The following is an 18,713-nucleotide window of genomic DNA, read 5'->3' as shown; positions in this document are numbered from 1 at the left end:
AAAGCGACAGCCCCGGCAATTGCGGCTTTGCTCGGTCGCATCCAGACCTCAGTTTGAGAATAATATATCTAAACGACACCTTCAACTTGTGAGCCGTGTGCGGCTCGCGTTGATGCCGTTCATTGCTTGGCAACTTTTAATAGCGATAGTAGCGTCTCGTTTTCTTAGTGTGTTCACTGGCGCCACTACGTTTGCTAGCCTTGTCTGTCAGTGAGTGGCAGCAGCAGCGCTTATCGGTAGCACGTACTGTTGTACCATCTTTGGAGCGGCCTCTAGTATTTCCGTGTCGTCGTGTGTTGATCAAGTAGAGTTGGGATGGAGCAGCAGTGAGGTCTGGACAGCCAGTACTCGCCCGATCGCTGGCGACACACATGCACTGTCCGACGGAAGGATGTGGTCGCGAGAGTGCACGATCACATCAAGGACCGGATTCAGCGAGTTTTAGTTAAATGGAGCGTGATATTCTAGTAGTGTTTGTGTGTGTTCGCCCGTCGAAGTGACGTCATGGCAATAAGTTGTCAGTCGACGATTTATACTGGGATCTTCCCCGTGCCTGACTTGAGCTGGGACGATCGTTGGTTGGTCCTTCGGTTGGTCGTCGCAAAGGACGACGTGTATTTGGTCTTCTCACCGCTTCTGGCTTCTTTGTGTTTGTGCCGACTTATAATTCGTCCGTGTTGTTTCACAGTGACTGATTTAGTAGTAAGAGTTGTTGCTGGAATTGTTTTCCCGGATCCGTGTGTATCTTGTGCTTTGATTGAGCAGCTATTTTAATGCTGTCTGCGTTCTGGATCTAAAAGGGGTTGCGAACAGACATGAGTTGGGGCTTCGGACGTAGCAGCGAGGAGGTCCGCAGCGTGAGGGCAGGCTGGGAGCGCTGGTGGCGTGCAGGCAGTGTCGGACTGAGGGGCTGTAGCCGACGACCGAACCCAGGACGTTTGAAGTTGAGTCAACCGTGTCCAGTACTGAAACCTCCACTGTTTGAGATCACGCTGTTGTTGGCATGTTGCTGCTCCCAGAGTCGGCGAGACCAACAGCAACTGGTGGAATAGGTCAGGTTGGCGGAAGTTATTAGCCACCTTCTACTCCTTGATGTTAGTTTGGATTTGGTATTATCCTTATTAGTGAAGTGCAACCATCGGTATTTTCTGCCTTGTGGCCGCTAACGCCCCAGTTACCTTCCCTGGAGGTTAGCGTACTTTCCCGTCAGTGTACCTTTCCTCGTCGTGTTGATGCTGTCCGACACAGTTTGTAGTTCGACAGCCTCTTGAATTGTACTGTGCATATGTTTTGGGAGGTCTACCTTGGTTCTAGTGTTTCCTTCGGTCTTGGGTGTGTTCCTGAAGACGTGGTGCTGTCCGTCTCTTTGCCCTTGCCTAAAAATATTCCGTCGTTGTACCGGTGATCGGACGTTAGGTGGATTGGTTAGTCGGTCTGTCGGCGCTTAAATGTTTGAGTTGCCATCCTGTTACGTGAGTACAACTTTTGGCTGCCTGTCTCACTGCTTACACAGCTGTAATCACCTTCCTCAGGTTGATCCAGGCAGCACTGTCTGCGGATCACTCCGTCTTATTTTGACAGGTTGTCATAATTGTTTAAAATTTACCCTAATGTTTAACATGTTATTGCCTTCCCAACTCGCAGGTTCGAATCCTGCCTCGGGCATGGATGTGTGTGATGTCTTTAGGTTAGTTAGGTTTAACTAGTTCTAAGTTCTAGGGGACTGATGACCTCAGAAGTTGAGTCCCATAGTGCTCAGAGCCATTTGAACCATTTGAACCTTCCCATCTGTGATTCCGGCCTTCAGCCGTTAATTGTTTGTAATACTGCTCGTGACCTTCAGCTGACAAATAATTTTCAATCTTGTTTTAGTGAGGCCTTCTGCCATCACTATAGCTTGTGACAAGTTATTAAGATTAATAGAAAGGGTTTTAGTATTTTGAAAAATGTAATTGTCCACCTTATTTGTAAATCAGGCCTTCAGCTCTTGTCTATTCTGATATTTCTTGTGGCTTTCAGCCCACGAATAATTTTCAAGCACCTTAAGCAGCCCTTCAGCAGTTGATTGTGTGTAACATTGTTTGTGGTCTTCAGACGATCAATAATTTACAATTTTTTCTTAATAAGGCCGTCAGTCATTACCATAGCTTGTTACCGTTTTGACTGTTAAGAAGAAAATATCTTAGTATTTGTTAATGTGTAACTGCCTTCCTCACCTGTAATTCAAACCTTCAGCCGTTGTGTTCTCTGAAATTGCTGCTGGCCTTCAGCCGTTAATTGTTTGTAACATTGCTTGTGGCTTTCAGCCGACAAATAGTTTCAGTTATGTCTTGATAAGGCCTTCGGCCGTGACTATAACGTGGTACGGTTATTAAGATTGTTAAGGGGTTTTTGGTATTTTTAAAGTGTAATTGTCCACCTTATTGGTAATACAGGCCTTCAGTCGTTGTGTATTTTTGAAATTGCTTCTGACCTTGACCCGACGAATAATTTTTGACCTTCTTAATCAGGCATTCAGCCGTTGATTGTGTGTAACATTGCTTGTGGCCTTCAGCCGACGATAACTTGCAATCCTTCTACTCTGTCAGCAGCCAGAGTAGTAAAATCTTTTAAAAATGATTGTTGAGAGTTTTGCTTTTACAAATAAAGTGTGTTTTCTTTGCACCCAACAGTAACTGATTAGGCCCCGTCAACACCTTCCCTGCTTTCCCTAAGTCCCACTTTTCAGCTAACTAAGGGTAAACACTAAACATTATTCAAACAAACTGCGGAAACGCTGCTGCGTGATGTCTTCGACACATGCCGATATTTCGATAGTTGAAGAACCCGTCACTTTAGAAGCACAGATACAAGAGAGAGCTGGGAAACTACATTTAACACCTCGGTATGCATGGGTACGCCGATCAAGAACTATAAACATTGGCCATCTTTGTTTACGTGGGGGCGCTAGCTTTTCACAGTGTGTGTGTGTGTGTGTGTGTGTTTGTGCGCGCGCGCGCGCGCGCGCGTGAGGGCGTGTGTGTGTGTGTGTGTGTGTGTGTGTGTGTGTGTGTGTGTTTGTGTGTGTGTGTGTACCTCGTCCTTCTCAATATGTCTCTACTGTAGTTCTTGGTCGGCGTAGCCACACATATGGGGGAAGTATGTTTTCTTGCACACAGTTCTCTCGTCGCATTTGTCCCTTGAAAATGATGGGGTGTTCACCTGACGAAATGTCAGCAGTTGTCTAAGAAATCGCACGGCTGCGTTCCCTTACATTGTTTCAGCATTTTATACTTGGGGAGAATTTCGAAGCACCCTTTTTCTATGAGTAGCATCTTTGATTCGTAATCAAAACGTTATGTTTCTGAAGTCTGAACTCAACCACCGCATAAGTTTTGAATAAAAATCAATCAGCAATGGCGGCCGTGGATTTTCGGCATTAGAAGTCACCACCACTCGGCCAACGACCTTGCAAAGTGGGTGTAGGAGAGGTCTCTCTTGACCCTTATGTGGGAAACTGCCACGAAAGGCGGGAGATTCAGCAATGAAGACGCAAAACACAATGGAAACCTCTACACAACCGTCGTATACTGTTCATCCACAGGACATGTGGCCTGTAATTGAAAAATGTAGTAATGATCTCTCCAGCGGGAAAATATTCCGGATTAGTACCACGTTTGGATCTCCGGGAGGGGACTGACAAGGGGGAGATGAGCATAAGGAAGAGATCTGATCATGCAAAATGGCTTCGAAACTCTTTACAGTGCTCTTAAGTTTTCATTCATAGCTATGCACGAGGTGGTGGTTTACACGTCATGGGAGTTGCTTGTAACGTAAAAATAAAAAAAAAAAAAAATTATAGCTTCTAGATTTGACATACGGTCTGAGACATTTGATGTCATTCGGCCCAATTCCTGAGGTACTTCATAATTGTTCGTGAAAGGCAAACTCATAATGCATTGGAGAGTACTAGATAGTCTGCATATGTTGCCCCAAAACTTAATGAAAGAAACTGTGCTGTTGATTTAATACCCTAAAGAGAGAATTTTTAAATGTTGTAGTCTTCAGTCTGATGACTGGTTCGATGCAGCTCTCCAGGCTAATCTATTCTGTACAGACTTCTTCATCTCCGCATAAATTCTGCAGTATACATCCATTTGAAGTTGCTTAGTGTGCTCAAGCTTTAGTCTCCCTCCAAAATTTGCCACCCCTCCCCCTCCCCCTCCCCACTTTCTTCCACTACCAGACTGACTATTCCTTGAAGACTCAGCCTGTGTCGTATTAAAAGATTCCTTCGTTTAGTTAAGCTGTGCCATATATTTCATTTCCCACATTAGAAATGCTTCTATTCTCTTCTTGCTGTGCTTCTTATCGTTTACTTTTGCACAAGGCTTCACTCTTACAAAAACTTTCAGAAAAGACCAATATTTAAATTTGTATTCGAAGTTTACAAATTTATCTGTTTTCCAAACGCGTTCCTTGCTAATGACGGTCTGCAGTGTAGTTGTCTCTCCTTCGACCATCGCCGGTATTTGGCTGCCAAATAGCAAAACTCATCTGCCTCGTGCCTCATTTTGTAATCGAATTTTAATAGAAGCACCTGATTTAATAAGATTATTTTCTATTATCCTTACTTTACCTTTGCTGATGTTCATTTTATAAACTATGTTCAGGACACTGTCCATTTCGTTGAACTCTGAAATTATTTATCTCTGGTATCTTGTATTCCTGAATTTCGCCAATGCAGAGAAAAATCACTCAAATCAGGGTACTACTGAAGCGTTAGCTCAGAATTCTTCTAACTGTATTTCTCCTATAGAAATATGGCGAAAAGCTATGGAAAGTATCTTCTACTAGCTATAAATAAATTCATTCATAGCTTATCATACGAGCAGCAACGACCTGGGTACCTTCGTCGCATGTAGGGTGTATTGCGTCAGCCGCAGTGCATAGTTAACGCCCAAGGAAGACGAGGCTGGAAGGACATTCGCAAGCACTTTCACGCCAGTGGGTCGCTGGACTAGGGTATAAATAGCGCGGGTGCGCTGCCCGTAGTCACAGTTCAGCAGCTGCAACAGACGACAAACCACAAAGCCTGCGATGAAGACCCTGGTGAGTGCAACTGTCTACCCTGATGTTCACAGAAGTTCCGGATGCGCCGCCTCTTGGATGTCGTCACCCATATCGTTATCACCTACATGGTGCTCATATCTGCAGTTTCGCTCCGGCGAGATGTGCTGCTGTATCCTGACAATAAATATGACTTCATTAAGCATCACAAAATACGATGGAGTTGCAATGTCGGTAGTTCACACTCTGTCCACAGTAGGACATAGAATACGACTTCTAATACTGACCACACCTATCTGATCCGAGGCATTCGTGGATTAATGTAATGCTGCTAAGTACACGGAAAGTTAGTACCTGGAAACAAAGGACGATGTGTATCCGAACTACAAATAAATAAGGTCCTTGGTCAAATGCAGCTCGAACTGATTTGCATTTAGATTTTCCAAGATTTAAGCTAATAGGAGAATGTAAAGGATTAATGCTACGAAAAGCGTAAGACAGAATAATTGCCCCCTTCTGATACCGCAAGACATCTGGTGATTTTTCCGGAAATCTGACATTAACACCAGCATCATAATTAAAGCTGCTACACCACGATGATGACGTGCTACGGACGCGAAATTTAAACGACAGGAAGAAGATGCTGTGATATGCAAATGATTAGCTTTTCAGAGCATTCACACAAGGCTGGCGCCGGTGCCAACACCTACAACGTGCTGTCATGAGGAAAGTTTCCAACCGATTTCTCATATACAAACAGCAGTTGACCGGCGTTGCTTGGTGAAACGTTGTTGTGATGCCTCGTGTAAGGAGGAGAAATGCGTACCATCACGTTTCCGACTTTGATAAAGGTCGGATTTTAGCCTATCGCGATTGCGGCTTATCACATCGCGATATTGCTGCTCGCGTTGGTCGAGATCCAATGACTGTTAGCAGAATATGGAGTCGGTGGGTTCACGAGGGTAATACGGAACGCAGTGCTGGATCCCAACGGCCTCGTATCACTAGCGGTCGAGATGACAGGCATCTTATCCGAATGGCTGTAACGGATCGTGCAGCCACGTCTCGATCCCTGAGTCTGTAGATGGGGACGTTTGCAAGACGACAACCATCTGCGCGAACAGTTCGACGATGTTTGCAGCAGCATGGACTATCAGCTCGGAGATTATGGCTGCGGTTACCCTTGATGCTGCGTCACAGACAGGACCGCCTGCGACGGTGTACTCAACGACGAACCTGGGTGCACGAATGGCAAAACGTCATTTTTTCGGATGAATCCAGGTTCTGTTTACAGCATCATGATGGTCGCATCCGTGTTTGTCGACATCGCGGTGAACGCACATTGGAAGCGTGTATTCGTCATCGCCATACTGGCGTATCACCCGGCGTGATGGTGTAGGGTGCCATTGGTTACACGTCTCTGTCACCTCTTGTTCGCATTGACGGCGCTTTGAACAGTGGACGTTACATTTCAGATGTGTTACGACCCGTGGCTCTACCCTTCATTCGATCCCTGCGAAACCCTACTTTTCAGCAGGATAATGCACGACCGCATGTTGCAGGTCCTGTACGGGCCTTTCTGGATACAGAAAATGTTCGACTGCTGCCCTGGCCAGCACATTCTCCAGATCTCTCACCAATTGAAAACGTCTGGTCAATGGTGGCCGGCAACTGGCTCGTCACAATACGCCAGTCACTATTCTTGATGAACTGTAGTATCGTGTTGCAGCTGCATGGGCAGCTGTACCTGTACACGCCATCCAAGCTGTGTTTGACTCAATGCCCAGGCGTACCAAGGCCGTTATTACGGCGAGAGGTGGTTGTTCTAGGTACTGGTTTGTCAGGATCCATGCACCCAAAGTGCGTGAAAATGTAATGACATGTCAGTTGTAGTATAATATATTTGTCCAATGAATACCCGTTTATCATCTGCATTTCTTCTTGGTGTAGCAATTTTAATAACCAGTAGTGTACTTCATTTCTAACTAGTTTCGAGGCTGCTAATGTCTGCATCAAAAATATATATCTACATGCTTCTCGCACATGTATTGTCGTGTAGATGTGAATTAAGTGCATAAAGCACACGAGGCCATTATTGAATGAGGCACTTCAGTCAGCAACATCTATCGAGTGTTATTATTAGTAGGCAAATAAATGTACGAGTGGAGTCAGTGGCATTGAAACACCAGAGATTAAAATGAAACAACTGGATTCATGACTACTGTGAATATAAATTAGTAACGATTCGTTCGTTTCAGATATATGTCTTTTTTCCTCCAGATCGTCCTGAGCGTGGTGTTGGCCGTGGCAGTGGCAAAGCCCGGCTACCTGGGCGCTGGACTGCTGGGTGCTGGTCTGGCAGCCCCGGCCATCGCAGCCGCCCCCATCGCCGTGCCGGCGATCCCGCAGCCCCCGGCCAACATCATCATCGGACCTGGCGGTGTGCCCCTGGACACCCCTGAAGTGGCTGCCGCGCGTGGCGCCCACCTGGCCACAGTCGCCCAGACACGGGCCCGCGACGCCATCGTCAACTCGGCCGCCATCCTCGCCGCCCCAGCCGCCATCGCCGCCCCCGCCGCCATTGCCGCCGCCCCCGCCTACGCGGTCGGTGCCCCCGCGCTGATCGGCGGCCTCGCCCCCTCGATCGCCGCTATCGGACCAGCGGTGGCTGGCGCCCCTGGAGCCCTGGCTGCTGCTGCCCACTTGCAGGCCAAGGCTGCCCTGCTGGGCTGAACTGCACTCTACAACGACCTGTCAGCAGAGTGACACTACGTATGTCACTGACCATTATTCTACACTCCAACACAGAGGCTACAGACATTAATGTACATATGTTTTATAAATAAACATGCAAAATTGCTTATCTATTTCATTTGACCATGAAACAGATTCCCATATGGACGCCATAATAACAATCGTACACGGCATACAGAAAGAACTGAAAGTTATGAAAGGAAATAATTCACCATGTCGGGATGGAATCCCTGTTCGATTTCAAAAAGAGTGCGCTATGGCATTGGCATTCATCACGACTATTTCGCCCAGCGAACAGTCCAAAGTGGCTGGAAAAAAGTACAAGTGACTCCTGCATAAGAGAAGAGTAGAAGTGTGTGTTTGTGCGTGCGTGTGCGTATGTGTATGTGTGTGTGTGAGTGTGTGTGTGTGTGTGTGTGTGTGTGTGTGTGTGTGTGTGTGTGTCTGTGTGTTTGTTTGGTGCTTGCCGAGCGGTCTGAGGCGCTGCAATGGACTGTGCGGCTGGTCCCGGCGAAGGTTGGAACCTCCCTCGGGCATGGCTGTGTGTGTCCTTGGATAATTTAGGTTACGTAGTGTGTAAACTTAGGGACTGATGACCTTAGCAGTTAAGTCCCATAAGATTTCACATACATTCGAACATTTTTTGTTTGGTGCTTACTGGCGCTCAACGGCGAGGTTATCAGCTCCCTTACTCCTATTCAAAGTAACGAATGTGACGGACGTAGTAAAATTTGACCATACACGTTAAGACAACGGGAAAGAAGAAACGATGCTTTACAGAAGGCTAAAACACAAGCGCCGGCCGTTGTGGCCCAGCGGTTCTAGGCGCTTCAGTCTGGAACTGCTCGACCGCTACGGTCGCAGGTTCGAATAGTGCCTCAGGTGGGGATGTATGTGATATCGTTAGGTTAGTTACTTTTAAGTAGTTCTAAGTTCTAGGGAACTCGTGACTTCATATGTTAAGTCCCATAGTGCTCACAGCCATTTGAACCATTTAAGACACAAGTAAAACGACAAAGGAGCTAAACTTAAGGCACAGGAAAATTTCACTGGCTGACCACTCAAATAAAAATGGGCGAGCCAGTTACCTCATGAACATATTAACACGAACTCCATAAAATCTTGGTAAGAACTTTGGACAGTTAACAAAACTTAAAAACTCGAACCACATTCATTTGATAATTATCGAAAATAGACAGTAGTTCCGTCAGCAAATCACCCGCTACCCGCTGGTCGGAAAATAAAATGCAGTCTCATAAAATGTGGCGCACGGTGATCCGTACGCCACGAGCGCCACACGTTGGAGGGTCCTCTTGCCGGAGCAAGAAGCAAATGCGTCATAGGGCTGTGAGCTATGCGAAGGCGAGTGAGGAGGACCTCGTCCCGTCGACGTGGCTTGAAGGAGGTATGCCGCGCTTTACGACACAGAGTTTATTGTTCGTTACTTCCAACCTCTCATCCTCCCACTGACGCAAGACTCTGGAGCTCAACAGTGAGGTCATAGCACGCAGGGGCATGGCGCACTGAAAGACCAGAGGCACGCTTCCTTGGCTGCTACATCCGCTCTTTCCTTACCCACAATTCACTGGTGCCCTGGTACGATGTAGAAAGATACCTCCTTCCCTGACTGTTGTAGGTGGAGGAGACCATCCTGGATAGTCTGAACTACTTCTGGGTACAAATGTTTCAGACTGAATGGTACTCAGAGAATCGGAACAGACAAGAATTTAACACTTGAGGAAAGTTTCATCTGCTCCAGTGCCCGCAAGGTTGCATACAATTTTGCATCAAAGACAGTAAAGATCTGAAGCAGTTTAACCTTGAGGACACAATCCGGAAAATCAACAGAGAAACCAACAGAATCCCCTGTTTCGACCCATCTGTAAAAACAGCGATATAGTCGTGGTGCTCAGATGATATGTCAGAGAATATTAAAAACGGAGGCAGGAGTGCTATCTTTCCTGTACCGCACCAAATCTAAAATCACTCTGGGCCTCCCCAATAACCTGGCCTGCACACTGTTAAAACCCTGGATCTGGAGTCGCACTGGCTCCAAACCGAGTGACTCCAGCACACGCTGCACGCCGATCCTAAACGGCATTGTGGCTCGTGGACGGTTGGAAAAAAGTGAAATCGGAAGTGCTAGGAACTTACACGACTGTTGCACCATGAGGAGCTGGCGCCAGGTGCTAAGTGGCGGTTCCCATGCGTCAGCACAGAGGCTGGGTGTGAGACTGGACCGATAAGAACCAGTGGCCAGCCGAATCCCCTCATGGCGGACAGCGTCAATGATTCGCAAGTAAGAGCGTCTCGCTGACCCACATACCGTGCGCTGGTAGTTCAGCCGTGAACGCACTAAAGCCCTATAAAGCTGGGGGAGACGCGCCCTGTTTGCTCCCCAAGGCCTGTGGCTAGGACACTTTAAGGTATTGAGGACCTTCAGGATTCTGACTTTCAGGTCTCGCAGGCAACCACGACAATCTGGAGACAAAAATGAGGCCCAGAAAACCACACTGTCTCTAAATGTAGGATGGTGTACACCACTTACAAGGCAGGTAAATTAAAAATACGACGAGAACGATTTAAATGAACACACAAACGCTTATCCACAGAAAACTGAAAACGCGTCTTTGCAGAGCACTCCTGTAACCGCCGCTCTGTAAGCTGTGGCAACTCTGGAGGAGGAACAGAAAGCAGCCAAATAAGGAGCACTATACAGGGCTCCCTACCGTACACCTGATACTGTTGATAGCTGTTGCAAAGAGGGTACCACTGAAAACACTGTCCTAAGGGATACCATTCTCATATTCGAATCGACTAACTCGGGTTCTAAAAATCCGGTGAGACAGGAAAGACCCCATGAAGATAGGGAGGTGACCACGAAAGTCCCATGCAATTGTGTGAGAATGCAGTCTCCATTCAGTATCAAATACCTTACAGTTATCAAAGAATGCACCGATGCAATGATGGTTGAGTAGGAAAGGCTGATGAATAGCCTCCTCTAGCGGGGTGGGTTGTTGACAGTGGACCGAAATCTCTGGAAGCCACACTGAGAGTGGCTAAGGAGTTGTCCGGTTTCTAACAACCACACCAGACAACGGTTAACCGTTCGCTCCAGCGTCTTTCCTACGCAGCTCGTTAAGGTGATTCTCCTGTAACGACTGGCAGACATACGGTCCTTTCCTGGCTTCAGTAGAGGTATCAGAACCGATTCCCTCCACGACTTCGGGTAGTTGCCTATCTGCCATATAAGATTGAAACGTTTGAGGAGGATTTCCTTTGACGCCGCTGCCAACTGGCGAAGCATGCAGTACCGTATTTGGTCGTGACCGAGTGCAGCATCACGAGGCTCAGACAGTGCTGATTCGAGCTCCCACACGGAGAAAGAAGACTTGTATGCCTCAGTACAGTTGGGTCTGAAGTCCAGCTTGCCCCACTCGACAGTTTCACGGTAGCGGCTAAATAAGGGTAGAACAACGCACCTGCAAAATTGCAGACCAATATCCGTAACATCGGTTAACTACAGAATCCCTGAACATATTCTCAGTTAGAATATAATAAATTTTCCTGAGACCGATAAGCTTATGTTCACGAATCAGCATGGTTTCAGAAAGCATCACTCGCGCGATGCTCGGTTTGCCCTTTTCTCACATTATGTACTGTGAACTATGAACGAACAGCCTCAGGCAGATTCCACATTTCTAGATTTCCGGAAAACATTTGACACGGTGCTCTATTGCAGGCTGCTAACGAAGATACGGACATGTGGAATAAATTCATAGGTATGTGAGTGGCTCGAAGACTTCATAAGTTATGGAACCCAGCACGTTGTCCTCGAAGGTGAGTTTTCATCGGAAACAAGGCTATTGTCAGGAGCGCCCCAGGGAAGTTGAAAGTACCGCTATTATTTTCTCTACATACATAAATCATTGGGCGGACAGTTAGGGCCGTAACCTGTGGTTGTTTGCTGATGATGCTATGGTGTACGGTAAGGTGACAAAAGTCATGGGTTACCTCATAATACGGTGTCGGACTTTTTTTGCCTTAGTACAGCAACTCGACCTGGTATGGACCCAACAAGTCTGAAGTCCTCTGCAGAAATATTAAGAGATGCTGCATCTATAGCAGTCCATTATTGGAGAAGTATTGACGGCGCACGATGTTGTGCCTGAACTGATCTCTCGATTAGGTTCCATAAGTGTTCGATGGGATTCATGTCAGGTGACGTGGATTGCCAAATCATTCGCCCGAACTGTACAGAGACTTCTCCAAACCAGTCGCGAACACCTGTGCCCCGACGACTCGGCGCACTGTCATCCATAAAAATTCCACCGTTGTTTAGGAACCTGAAGTCCATGACTGGCAGCAAACGTTCTCCAAGCAGCCGAACAGGAAATGGTTGGTTCAGTTGGACTATAGGAACCAGTCCATTCCATGTAAACACAGCCCACTCCGTTATCGAGCCACCACCAGCTTGTGAAGTGCCTTGCCGACAACTTAAGTCCATGGCTTCGTGGGGTCTGCGCCTCTCTACAAGCCGACCATCAGCTCTTACCAACTGAGATAGGGGATCATCTGATCAGTCACGGTTTTCCAGTCATCTAGGGTCCAATACTTAAGGTCACGAGCCGAGGAGAGGAGAGGCCGGCAGGCAATGTCGTACTATTAGCAAAGGCACTCAGGTCGGTCGTCTGCTGCCATATTTTACTTATTTATTTACGCCTAAAGTTGCGTAGGACTTGAGAAGCAAATCCCCAAGGTCATGGAACGTGTCAGTACACGAAATTACAACATGAAAGTAATAACAGATAAAAATAAATGTTCATGAACCCGAAAAACTCAGTCCAAATGTTTAAGTAAACGCTATCAGAAATACAATAAGAATCATCTTACTTTTTCAAGGAGCACCTCGACAGAAGGAGTGAACCTTGAAGAAACTTTTCAGTTTCTATCTGAAAGCGCGTGGATTACTGCTAAGATTTTTGAATTCGAGTTGTAGCTTATTGAAAGTGGATGTAGCAGTGTACTGTACACCTTTTTGGACAAGAGTTAAGGAAGTCCGATCCAAATGCAGGTTTGATTTCTACCGAGTATTAACCGAGTGAAAGCAGCTTGTTCTTTGGAATAAGCTAACACCTTATTTAGCCGCACTGTCCTGATGGAAACTTTGGTCGTACGTTGCACATTAATTTGTGGGGAAATTTCACGGGCTGTTACTTGTATTTTAACACTGACAACTCCACACAAATGCCTCTATTCTCGGTAGTTACGTGAAGGCCATCCGTCACTGCGTTGTCTGTCCTAAATTTAAATAGAGATGGGGCCCCTCCACGCCCGCACCAACGTGGTGACCAAACCAAAAGTTCTACTGTCACCTCCGTTAACATGTTAGTTGTCTAGTAAGTGGATTACAGGATGCTGGGCTGTGATGTTGTCCGTGCGCCTGGGTAAGGCTACGCATTAACACGGTCCATCAGGTGATAGATAGTGGACGAAACGCGAGTGAGGGTAGCGATTTGAAGAGCAGAGGGAAAAAAGTGCCATGGCTCGTTCCGTGGGAAAAAAACCTCTGCGACAGTGGAATGGGTAGTAAGAGCAGTAGTGGCTTACTAGCTGCGATAGCTCATGCAAGGTTGGATTTGTTAGTATAGGTATCATTCATCATTACCGTGACAAGCGATGGCGATGTGTCCCAGTTGCTGCGGCTGCTACATTCCTGGAACAATCAAGATCGTTATACAGTAGTGGGAGATCGGCCATAGACCATCTCACTGTGTGGGGGATGTGTGGAGCTTGTTTGCATGCAGTGTACGGTACGGCTTCCCTGTGTGGTGCCAGTTATTCGACAGTGTATTTCAGCTGGATATCCAGTAATGGCGTCTGATTAACAGGGGCTCGCCTGTGCCGTTATGTTTGCGTATGCTTGGCCATAGATGTTATGTCCTTACAAGTATATCTTTTTGTCTTTTATGTTTCCGTCTATGGTTGTGGTCGTAGTTCCCCAGATTAAGAATAAACGGGTTCTGCGAATGTCTGGAGTTTCTGTATAGTCTTGTGGTGAGTTTGTGGATTACCTCCGTGAGAGTCTCAAGTCAGTATTCCCGGTGAAGGTCCGCGATGCGTGTGTATCGTGGAGCATTGCTTATGATTTTGAGTACTTTGTTTTGTATGAGCTGCAGACGGCGCAGGCGCGTAGGCGCAGCGTATCCCCAGACAGGAGCTGCGTACGTCATTAGGGGTCGGATAAGTGTCATGTACATGGACCTCGACACCCTTCTGTTCAGTGTACTACGCCTGTTGAGCATAGGATAGAGCTGTTTGAGCCTCGCGCTAGCTCGGTTGGTCATGTGTTATATGTGGTCCCCCCAGAGTAATTTCCGGTCCAGCCAGACACCGAGGTATTTGACTTTCTCGCGGAAACGTATTGGGCGTGCATGTAGAGTTATTTATCTGTAGTAGCGGTGTTTGCGCAGTTGTTTCGGTCTTCTAGTGAACAGAACGGCTTCGCACTTGTCGACGTTTACTCTAACACGCCATTTCTCCAACCAAGGCTCGGCCACTCTGAGTGAAGTCTGTAGGCGTAACGTAATGTTTGATGGTTTCCAATCTTGCGCAAGGATGGCTGTGTCATCTGCGTAGATTGCCATCATTGTGTTGTGTGTGGTTGGGAGATCGTTTATGTAGAGGTTAAACAGTAGGGGCCCTAGGATGCTTCCCTGGGGTACACCCGCGTGTATACCGTGTCGTGTTGTCTGTCCTGAGAACTAATGCCTTAAATTTGATATTCTCGTCGCACGCTTGACACTGTGGATCCGAGAATACTGAATTCCCCGACGATTTCTGAAATCGAATGGCTTATGCATCCAGCACAAACTACCGTTCCATGTTCAAAGTTTGTTAATTCCTGTGTTGCGGTCACAATCACATCGGAAACCTTTTCAAATGAAACACCTGAGAATAGATGACAGCTCCGGTAATGCACTGCCCTTTTATACCTTGTGTACGCGATACTAACGCCATCTGTATATCTGCATACTGCTATCACTTTGACGCCTAAGTGCATTTACTTTTGTGCTGTCAATTACTTCTTTTATTGCCGCGATTTGCATGATGAAGCAATTTCTGGTCTATTCTGGGAACTGCCAATAACTCTCAAAACGTAGTTTAATGAGAAATTTCTGTATGTGTGATGTACAGTTCGAAAAGCAAAGTGTGTTTTTAGCTGTTGGACTATGCCAGGGAAATGTTGTTAATAAATTCGTTTGACAACGTGTAACCTCCGGCAAACTGTGTCCCATATTAACGCTAGTATTTTAAAATAAATTGCAACTGCTGGTAACTTTTGTAATAGAAACTACAGTCTTACGAAATGGTGATAACGGTAATGGCCTTTAAAGATTATTTAGCTTCGCGACCGAAGTGTAGTTGCGCCAGTATGTTTTTCCCCCTTTTTACCCCTTAGCGGGGAAGTACCACGATGTTGGGAACCATCGACCTGGAGTCTGGAGCCGCGCGGGATTAGTCGAGCGGTCTAGGCGCTACAGTCATGGACTGTGCCGCTGGTCCCGGCGGAGGTTCGAGTCCTCTCTCGGGCATGGGTGTGTGTGTTTGTCCTTAGGATAATTTAGGTTAAGTAGTGTGCAAGCTTAAGGACTGATGACCTTAGCAGTTAAGTCCCATAAGATTTCACACACATTTGGAGTCTGGACTGACCCAGTCTCGTCCTTTGCAGCTCTGTGGACTTGATTTTCGTGTAAAGCATGGTGGAAGCTGGAGTAGTATTACTACCAAGATGGCTATTGATTTATTCATTTGAACGGCAACCAAGGCTATCCGCATAGAGTTAGTGAATTAGGAACCAGCTCAATTTTGGCTGTACAAAAGCGATTGATTACGAGAAGACGAAAACTTTTCCACATGTACGGTAACAATCTACTACTTTCGTTGGTGTACACAATGAATTTGAACGATTTTCTCTAATAATGCTACATTTGAAAGAGAGGTGGATTTTATTACCTCAGCGGCTACCCCGTGGGAAGCAGGGATCAAATCTGTGAAGATGCAGTTCAAATGTGTCATTGCCAGTACAGTACTGACATTCGAACAGTTAGCTACAGTGGTAACTCAGATTAAAGCATGCTTATATTCAAGGCTGTTATCTGCCCTCTCTGACGACATAGATTCTCCATCTGCTGTCACTCCTGAACATTTACTCACTGGAGACACACTTTGGACCTATTCTGAACCCTCCATTCTTAAGATTCTCCCCAACCGGCTATGCAGGTGGCAACTTGTACAACCAGTTCTTTTGGAAGAGATGGTACACTGAGCTACTGCAGCAGTGCAGTGAATGGACGTTGAAAGGAGAATGGAAACCGCAGACCGGCGAACATCTGCTGATCAGGGAGGACAAATTTCCTCCGTTGGTGTGGAGACAGAGTCCCATCGAGCATCTGTTTCTCGGTCCTGTTGAGCATGTTGGTGTAATGACGAAAACTGCCAAAGGGCAGATTACGAAACCTATAGAATAATTGCGTTCCCTGTCGTTTGCGTGGTGTACACGACGAAAGCCCATCGCCAAACTGCTGTTCACACCAAAAATGTCGTAGCGCACTATCTCACCTTGAGAGACTGTAGAAACTTGCTTGTAGTATGACTGACTATTGTCAGTATCAATTTCTTAACGGTCATATTGTGTGCAGTAATATTTCTTTGTGTATTCAAAATGTTCGTGTGTTTTGTTTTATGTGTACTGGTAATGTGTGTAGAAATACTTTCATTGTGTTACATGATTTGCAGTTTACATTTTCGTTTTTTGTGTAACGGCACGATAGCCACGAGCCACTTAGTTGAGTGGTGAGGGTCTGGGTTAGCTAATAAACGCATAATACTGTAAAACACATTTATTACATATAAAATTTCCCAGAGGATGAATAGAATCTTACTTGTTCCTTTAATTGATCACGTCCACAACGGACTTAAGCAAGCAAGCACTAAAGACGAAAAATCAGTCCTAACTTCTCATTTCATCTTGAAACGCTCCGTTCACTTTAAACTTCAGAAAATTATTGCAGTTACAAGGCAAAGAGTCATCACAGTGACAAAATTTACTAGTGACCAAAGTAAAAGTGCAAGACAGAAAGTTGAAAACCAGTTAAAAGATGACACAGCATTCTATTAAATGAGGTACTTCCTAAGTCACTTAATGAACTAAACTTCACGCACTTACAAGGCCGCACGTTGTCTCAATAATTACAGTAATAACACACCCAGGCATTACGCCCAGAACCAGCGGGCGTATCTACTGGCAACAGGTGACTGAATAATTACGCGTAGTGGAGTCAAGGGACTACTAAGCCGTGACATACATAGCACTCCTCAGCCATCAGTAGAAGCTCAAGGATTTACAAGCACAATTATTGAGTTACATGGAACACACGGATGAAATTTGAGCACAGGCTCAGAACAAACGAACACACACTGGTTGAAAGGAGCCTCTTCGGATTTCCAGAAAGGAACAGAATTTAACTACCTGCACTTAACAACCTTCGTGCTGATTAAGGAACCGACTCAGAAAAAGTATTTAAATGTATCAATAACTCCGACCAGTGTCTTACACAATTAGGTAATTACTATACAACGTGAAAATCTCAGTTATCAAACTTGACCGCATTCAGCACACTTTAATTACTTCACAAGTACCTGGACTAATTTTATCACATCTCGGAGACTTCACGGTGCGAAACAACGAGAGTGCGATAAGGCTGGTAGGTTTCCCCATAACAATAATAGTTTCGCAAGGAAATTTATCAGGAAAAAGCACTCCATCTTCAGGCCACAAGTGGTCCATCAGGATCATCCCACCGCCGTGTCATCCTTAGTTAAGAATGGGGATAGGAGGGGCGTGTGGTCAGCACACCGTTCTCCCGGCCGTTACGATGGTTTTCTTTGATCGGACCCGCTACTATTCGGTCGAGTAGCTCCTCAATTGATATCACGAGGCTGAGTGCACCCCGAAGAATGACAACAGTGCATGGCGGCCCGGATGGTCACCCATCCAAGTGCCGGCCACGCCCGACAGCGCTTAACTTCGGTGATCTGACGGGAACCGGTGTATCCACTGCGGCAAGGCCGTTGCTAAATTTATCAGAGCTCACCATTAAATAAATGAAGTCTTCAGAAAAAGCCGACAAATCGAGTAGTAGAGACAGGACGTTCACGATCCAACTGAGGATCCACCATCACACCATGTAAAAACAGCCATTGCTCCTCTCAAGGCTTGCAGTAAAAGTTTCCGTCCGCTATGCCCCAGGTCAGCCAATCCTCTCGCCGTGACGCGCTTCAAAACACGACGGCAGTGCAGGCGTGCTCCATCCGTTCGCCACTCAAGTTCATAGCAAGTGCCCAGCATTCAGTTGTCGCGCACCAGAGCTCTCGCCATTCAACGAGCGTCATAGGCTTGTTTTTCTCTCCTGGTCGCTCACCCAGCAAGCGCTACCAAGCGTCCGCTCCCCTCTAGCATAAACTGTTGTCGCAACCAAAGACTCGACTACTACGATATACCAAGCAAAGAGGATACTTGAGCAAGGTAAATAGAATGTCCGCGTCACAGTTTTTGTTTGTTGAATTAGTGCTTATCTTGTAAACTGAGGAGATTCATTTTAGAATGGAAGTATGTTGAATTGTATCACTCACTTCTGCTACGCCTAGTGATGTCTGGTGACATCTTGCAAACTGGACACGCCTGTCCAACCTGCTCCCTGCCGACATGTGCTGCAGCGTTTTGTTCGGTGCACCGTTTGTTAAGGGAGGGCAGGTAGCGTGATGACACGGGCCAGAGCGGTCGCGCTCTCAGTTAGAAAAGTGCTGTGGTGGACAGGCTCCTTCTGCCCATTGTGAAGAAGTACCAG

At 46.4% G+C, this 18,713-nt stretch overlaps 1 protein-coding gene and 1 pseudogene across 1 annotated transcript; one reads left to right on the top strand and one right to left on the bottom strand.

The window, feature by feature from the left end:
* The first annotated feature begins 5,048 nt into the window (after positions 1-5,048).
* On the top strand, positions 5,049-7,907 carry LOC126473627 (cuticle protein 18.7-like). The gene is made up of 2 exons (XM_050100802.1): positions 5,049-5,091; positions 7,330-7,907. Exons 1-2 carry the CDS (start codon positions 5,080-5,082, stop codon positions 7,780-7,782), a joined length of 465 nt encoding a protein of 154 aa, XP_049956759.1. The 5' UTR covers positions 5,049-5,079; the 3' UTR covers positions 7,783-7,907.
* Positions 7,908-17,824: 9,917 nt separating this feature from the next.
* LOC126476034 (5S ribosomal RNA) lies at positions 17,825-17,942 on the bottom strand (annotated as a pseudogene).
* Between the last annotated feature and the right edge of the window lie 771 nt (positions 17,943-18,713).

This window comes from Schistocerca serialis, chromosome 4 (assembly GCF_023864345.2).
Source record: "Schistocerca serialis cubense isolate TAMUIC-IGC-003099 chromosome 4, iqSchSeri2.2, whole genome shotgun sequence".
NCBI classification, from domain to species: Eukaryota; Metazoa; Arthropoda; class Insecta; order Orthoptera; family Acrididae; genus Schistocerca; species Schistocerca serialis.
Note: the sequence above shows the minus strand (reverse complement) of the source record. Positions and strands in the feature narration are given on the sequence as shown.